The 7,222-nt window shown below is 49.5% G+C and overlaps 1 protein-coding gene across 2 annotated transcripts in view; it reads right to left on the bottom strand.

Annotated features, from left to right (window-relative positions):
- The window catches only part of LOC109524012 (paired box protein Pax-2a-like), a 20,375-nt gene extending 18,151 nt beyond the window's left edge, over positions 1–2,224 (bottom strand). The window contains exons 1-3 of one of the 2 annotated variants that reach the window (XM_019883579.1): positions 1,974–2,224; positions 909–1,074; positions 135–332 (exon numbers count right to left, since the gene is read on the bottom strand). In XM_019883579.1, coding sequence (XP_019739138.1) covers positions 135–332; positions 909–1,074; positions 1,974–2,016 — 407 coding nt within the window. In that variant the 5' untranslated portion in view covers positions 2,017–2,224. The remainder of the gene's footprint in view (positions 1–134; positions 333–908; positions 1,075–1,973) is intronic. The other variant, XM_019883580.1, reaches the window with a different exon arrangement.
- Between the last annotated feature and the right edge of the window lie 4,998 nt (positions 2,225–7,222).

Raw genomic sequence — 7,222 nt, 5'->3', positions numbered from 1 at the left:
ATATATTTTTTTTTTTCATATATATGTTTTTTCATATATATATATATATATATATATATATATATATATATATGAAGAGAAGAATGTAGGCCGCGAGCCAAATTGCTGCCGCCAGCGCGCGGCCTGGCTCTTACCGGTTAATGGACGAGACGCTGGGCACGGTGTCGTTGTCGCAGATGCCCTCCGCCAGCAGCCTGTCGCGGATCTCCCACGCGAACATGGTGGGGTTCTGCCTCTTGTAGTCCGCGATCTTGTCCACCACCTTCGGCGTGGCCACTTTGGGCTTGGAGCCTCCGATCACGCCCGGTTTGATGCTGCCCGTCTCGTAGTACCTGCGAGCGCGGCGCACAAAAAGGACTCGGCTTGATGGCCGTTCTCACGAGCAAATGATGTGACGGGAGCTCGGCCGGAAACAATTGGAGACTGAGAAAAAAATAATAAAATAAAATAGAACCACAGCAAGAAATGTTTTGATTCATAGCGGGTGTTGATTTCGCGCGTTTGTTTTCTGAGCAGAATTGACGAGAAAAAAAAAACAGCAGCAGCAATAGATTCGTCAAAACATTTCCACAAAAAAAAAAAAAAAAAAATCCGACATTTATAAATTCAGTGACGAACGTGCAAATTCGCGCAAATGCCCAACGATCCTCATTTCAAGGCTCCATCAACTGTTGACGTTGAAGTCAGACGGCCACACAAAAGCCGCGTTTTATTTTTTTCTCGGACTTGACAACACGGATTCGTTTTCAGGAGCCCACGCAATTAATTGCACCGGGCTTTTGGGGGGGAAAAAACGAATCAATTAGAAAAAAAAGAAAATCGCGTCAACGAGTGCATTTTTGCCCCCGAGCAGTGGAAATGCACCACCTCTCCAAGGAGGGGGAGGGGGGGGGCATTTTTCGGCATACCTGCCGAGGATCTTGCTGACGCAGCCGTGGCTGACGCGCAGCTGCCGGGAGATGTCGCACGGTCGAACCCCCTGGTGGGCCAGCTCCACGATGCGCTGGCGCACCACGTCCGGGAGGGGTCTTCCGTTGACGAACACCCCGCCGAGCTGGTTCACACCCCCGTGCCCTACGTGGGAGACAACAGCAGCAACACGCGCGCACACACCGGCGGCCTAACATTACATAAAAGCCGTCAGAGATGGGAGCCAGTTGCCCCCCTCACCCCCACCCTGCCACCACCAAATACACATTTTTATTTTATTTTTTTTTACATCCAAATTTGCATGATCTTTGTGAGTCGAAAATAGCACGAGAAGCCAAGCGGTTTTTGATGAAAGCTTCGCGCTCATTATGAATGACTCATTAAATTCATTCACAATTTGGAAGAAGGCCACGTGTCCCCAAGTACCCCCCTCGGACAAAACAAAACAAAAAAAAAAAAAAACAACCATTGTTGACAAAAATCGTCTGCAAAAGGCCAGTCTCTCTTCCTATAATTGCAATTGATTACAAGGGGCTTCCTATTTTCGGACCTCCGACCACGAAAAGAAATCCAAGTCAAGCGACTTCTCTTTTCATTCCATATTTTTCCCCCAAAATAAAAACAACTTTCCCGTCCACACGCAACAGCTTCGATTCCCTTTCACATTTTAACGTTCAGGAATGATGCATCTTGAAGAACTCAACCTACAGCGCAGATTATTTTGCAGAAAGGCGCGGGGGGGGGGGGCACCCCAAAAGCATCCGTTATTCACTCCAGTCAAATCGGATCGAGTTGCACGTGCGAGCAGAGTCGTAAATGTTGCACATCCAAATCGTCATTGTTGACGATGAAAGGCTTCATTTGACTCCAACACAGCGCCGAATCTTTGCCCGTGCATGCTCAAAGCTGGCGTGCTCCATGCAACTTAAAAAAAAATGCACTTTTCCGCATGCGTTTCCCTGCGCGATAATAATAATAATAATCATCATCATCATCATCGCGATGGTACGAAGAATCGGCCGAAGCGGCGTTGGGCTACTTACGGTGCATGGCGGCGAAGGGGTCCGCCTTGCAGTGAATATCCATCGGATAGCAAAGGAAAGAAAACAAATCAACCCAAGCCGCCGTGTCGCCTGCTTACCAATGTCGCCGAATACAAACAAAAAAAATATTTAATAAAATCAAATGAAATCACGATGCTTTCGTCGGCCACAGGAGCACAGATGAGGGCCAACTTTGCACCCCCGCCCCAGTCCTCGGGATGAAAGTTGCCTCGCTGCCGGGGTGCAGTCCGCTCCAGTCCCCCCGACCCCCTTTGGGGTTCAGCACCGCAGAACGAGCGGGAAGCTCATCGCGGGAGGGCGAAAAAGGCGCTCCGGCGTGCGTTGGAAAGCTCGGCTCGGCTAGGCTCGGTTCGGTTGTAGCTCCCCACGATCCGTGCGCGACGGCCGCCCCCACCCCCCTTCCAGTGCAGTTGTGGTGTGCTTCCGTGGAGGGTTTGCACCGGGAATGAAGCCCGTGTCGGTGTGTGCGTGCCTCTAAAAGCGACAAGCCGACACACACACACGACTAGTGCCCCCCTCCCACCTTCTCTGTACACCCCCTCCACGTCCCCCCACACTCCCCCCATGCTTGACTTGTCAGACAAAGGCTGTACATCCCAACACACACACACACAAAACCTATCACACACACACTCGCAGACCGGAAAAAAAAGTCCCGATGAGGAGGTCTGACTCTTCCAGGAAGTGCATGTCCAAATAAGGAACCTCGGCCAGCGTTCCGAACATCGAAATGAAACGTGGGAATGTGCGCAAATGATGTGTTTGGAAAGAAAAAAATATTCACGGTCAAATTGCTCTCTGCCGATTAGGCGCAACATTTTCTTCAACTAAATCGAAGGCCGTTGATGATAAAGCAATTTGAGTTCCATCAATGATGCATTTTTAAATCACTTTTCTTTCTGTATTTGTCGTCGAACAGGGGGTCCCAAATGGAGCCGAAATGGGTTCAATGTGTAATTTGGTGGCGGGGGCACGCGGGGGCAAAAGATCATATTGGCCATCAGGCAGACATTTTCCTGGAAATTGATTTGTTAAAGCTTTGTGTATTTATCACCAATGCTCCTTTTTTCGTGTTTTACGCTCATGGTATAGAGCCTAAAATAAAATATGCTTGTCATGTAAACATAAAAAAATACCCCCCCCAAACACAAACGCACAAAAATCACCTGTAATTAAAAGAAAGTCTTTTTATCATCAAGATTTCCGCAAAAAAAAAAAAAAATGACAGCATTATCCCCCAAATTATTGCCAGTGGGCAAGGAAACTTTCCAAAATGAATCTCGCCAAAAAATGACGTCAATATTCCCAAAATTCAAGTGTCTGATTTCAGCTCGTATTTGAATTCCATGTCACGTGAGAGAAATTCTTTTAACACGACATCAATAAATCCTCCCAATGACGAGCGTTGCAAAAGCACTTGAATATTCCACATATCCGGTATTTTATATTTGAAAAAAAAAAAACACTTTCCAAACCTCGCCAGAATAAACCCTCCATCGAAACGAAAACGGAGCGTGAAAAAATAGCGTATCGGTGCATCGGTGCATTCCCGAAATCTTACAATGGTCTCGAAAGACCACCCGGCCGGCTCTTGAGCGAGGAGCGAGGCTCTCGTCCCCGCGCCGCAGCGCCATCCTTGGCCTGCAGATGGCGCCGTCGAGTTTAAAGCGCGCCACCGTCGCTCCCCGGGTCCCGACTTGGCGCTGCTTGATTTGCTCCCGAGAGTTTGAAAAGAGCCGCACTCTTTCTTTGGAGGCCATCTCCAGTTGCAATTGCCCGGAGCTGAGGCACTGATCGGGCTGCACTTGGGCGTCGGGTGAGGCGCGGCGCGGCTTGCACATGCAAATGGGGGAGGAATGCAACGCCCGAAAAAAAACAAAAATCTCCCCGCCCGATGTGGAAATAACACTGACGTTGTCGGATACTTTAACCTTCATATTTTCATATTGGCCGGGGTGGGAGCCTGTAATTGCCGCCTCCTGGGGAGGTTGGAGGATGTTTTTTTTTTAAAATGATTATTTCATTGTTAGTGTTTTTGGACAGAGCGTGTGGTACAATATGTTGCACTATAGGCTGTAATTTCACGACTGGTTGCACATTTCCCTTAAAGCAACATCCCCCCCCTTTTTTTTTTAATTATTCAAACTCCCCCCCATCCTAAAGGACCCCCTTCTCTTGTAGCAAACCCCCCACCCCACCCCTTCTTGGGTCCCCATAAAATTTGCTTTTTGGGCGAGACAAGAAAAATGTTTCATTTGATGTTATGATCTTATGATTGGCACCCTGAGCACACTTGTGGAGTTTGGGATGCCCCCCCCCGGTGCAACGCTCTCATTTGCGACACCGACGTAAAACGCACATCGCGCAAGTCTCGGCGAATGTCTCTGTCAGATGAACGTGCAATGGCGGGACCAAGTCCCAGCACTCCCCTGAAAGGACCGAAGAGCACCTGAAGACTGGAAATCAGTCATTCATTATGCAGATTTGCAGCTAATTATGAAACGTGCCCTGCAGTGCTGGATTCAAACTAGGCCGCTTTGCTGTCAAAAAAAGTCGCAAGTCTTCTTTACATGCAGTAGGAGTGATGGTACTGCCGGGAACAGAAGGTCAACCTCCGTTTCCACGTGGATAGTTTCGCCTTGTGCGCCTCTTTGTTATTGTCCCCCCCCCCACCCCCCCTTTTTTTTTTTTTTTTTGTTTCAATATCACACCCTCACAGAACGTCTCCATTTTGCCCTGGTAAGAAGGGAAATACGAGGAGGCAGCAGGGCTGCGGCTGCCCCTCAACGGCAGGTCAGAATGGCGTCCCGCCGCGGATGAGCCCGAGGGGCTGTCCCGGCCCGCCGCCCGCGTCCTGAGCAGACAGCCGACAGCTTCCAGTCACACGGCGGCAATATGGGAAGCGCAGCTCGTGTCCATGTGGGCGCATAATAAAGACCCGGGAGAGGGGGTGGCTTCCGACCCACTTGATGTTCCCACTCGTCCCCGCTATTCTTAACCTTCCTTTGTCTCACGCACAGCTTGGACATTGCCACTGTGTGGGCTTCAATATGGGAAAATTGCAAACATTTTTCGAAGTTCAAATCAAAGTTGGAGCTAAATGTTGAAACACTTCTAAAAAGGTTGCGTGGAAACGCATTGACGAGTGAACCCCAACTGAGCCGTACTCGGCGCACGTCCTGTGCCAGTTTCACGTGCCACTAGAGGGGAGCCCGAGTGCCACTCGCGCAGGCGTGACCGACAACGGTGCGCACGGGCACCTCGATCCCAAATTGGTTCGCCGGTGATCGGTCATTATGATTTGCTCAGAAGGCGAAATAAGTGATCAAGGATGGAAGCGATTTCTGGAAACGGCGGTCTTGCATCTTGAGATTTGTTTCCCGATTACCGTGCGCAGTCATTAGTCTTCACATTCCTGTTATTAGTTCTTCATAAAAGGCACTTATGAATCTCAAGAATTGTTTTTCCTATCGATGCTTTTCTTCATTGTGAGGATGGCGTCACAGGTTGACGGCCTCACAAAGCTCCCGATGGCTCCCCGAAACACATCCCTTCACCTTCCGCGGCGTCAACATCATGAAAACGGTGACCTTGATGCCCGGCGTCTCTTGGCCGGGCTGGCCTCTCGCGCGCTCCCCATCCGGAGGGACGGAGGATTGTTTAGTGCTCGTAAAGAAGAAGCCGCTACTTTGGAATGACGCTCTGCTCTGCTTTGTGCTTGCTTGTCCTCGGGCGGGCAGGCGAGCGAGCCGACTCGATTGTCTAGCAGCCCCATAAGAGTGTTTAGTGCACGGAGACGCTGATGTGATGCTCCGCGCTTATCACGTCAGGTTGAACTTTAAAAAATCCCCTCCGTGCCACCGCGATGTTATCGCCGCCTCTCGGTGTCTGTTACTGCTTTATTGTCATTGCTTACTTGTGCGCTCGAAAAGGCCGAGGCCATAAAAAACATCTCTCGTTTCACGCCGTTGGAAGACCGACGGCATTGCGCGGCGCTTTTTCTCGATCTTCCATCCCAAACCAACGAATGGGCCGTCAACCCCGAAAATAGGATGGCCACGCAAAAATTCATACAGCAAACGGAGGAAATCACCCCCCCCCAAAAAAAAAAAACAAGGAAATTATTTTGCGATTTAATCACGACATGGTGTGAAAAAGGTGACATGATTTCTTGGCTCGACTGCCATCTGCCGGCTTGGAATTTGACAATCCACAGCGCCGTTCGTTTGGCACGAGTGACGCCTTTCCCACAAGTTGTTGTTGTTGTTGTTTTGCTCCTCCACTCGATTTCTCATTTTTCTCTGCGTGCGGTGCGGGAGGAAAAAAGGATTTTTTTTTTTTACGACGGCCCCCTCGCCAGCTTTTCATATTCAAACGAGCAAAGGTTTAATTACCAAATGATGACGGTGTCATATGGTGCCGCGACGGCGCCGGGGCTGCTAATGAACGCGAGGTGGGAAGCGAGTGCGTCGTAGACAGTAAAGCATGTTTCATTTGTGATGTTTGGTGGCTGCTCATGGATTAAGAATTTTCAAGTATTGTCTGCCAGATGGAAAGGAGGCAGGAAGGGGTGGGACGGGGGGGAAAAAAGGAACATCTGGGTAATATCAATCTGTTGTTGGGGATTTTTTTTTCCCTGATTTTTTTTTTCTCTCTATTGTAAAATTAAACAAATACCAAAGGAAAAGTCGCGCAAAGCAGTCTATTCATCTGCCTTGTAAGAAGTTCCATGATGTGGGCTTTGAATAAATTGGCCGATGAACGGGTTGTCCGAATATTATTGATATCGTGAATCCCATTTCAGTTGGAGCCCAGTTTTGGCTGGAAGGTCATCCAAACGATTTTGGAAGTGATGATGATGATGTGACATATTCTGGTGGCGATTTGCATAAAAGTGCAGATGCAAGAATGTGTTTCCGGTCCACTTGTGTCAATCGTCTCAGGTGGTGCGATGCCAAACACACGCAGCCCTCTGACTGCAAGGCGCCGGTCCCGTGGCGGGGAGCATCTGTCATGGCGGCTGCCATATTCCTCGGCGGCCAGGGCGTCGGGCGAAGGTGACGGGCGGGCGGCGAGCGAGCGCGTCGACAAGGCACACATGTACTTTCTCCTGTCTCAGGTCCCCCCCCCCCCCAAAAAAAAAAACCCAAAAAACATTCTAATCATGTGCCCGGCTAAACATTATTCTTCATGAGTGAGATCGGCCATGCTTGGAGTATCTCGGCTGT

This window comes from Hippocampus comes, unplaced genomic scaffold (assembly GCF_001891065.2).
Source record: "Hippocampus comes isolate QL1 unplaced genomic scaffold, H_comes_QL1_v1.1 scaffold367, whole genome shotgun sequence".
Classification (NCBI taxonomy): domain Eukaryota; kingdom Metazoa; phylum Chordata; class Actinopteri; order Syngnathiformes; family Syngnathidae; genus Hippocampus; species Hippocampus comes.
This window is presented reverse-complemented; position numbering and strand designations above follow the sequence as displayed.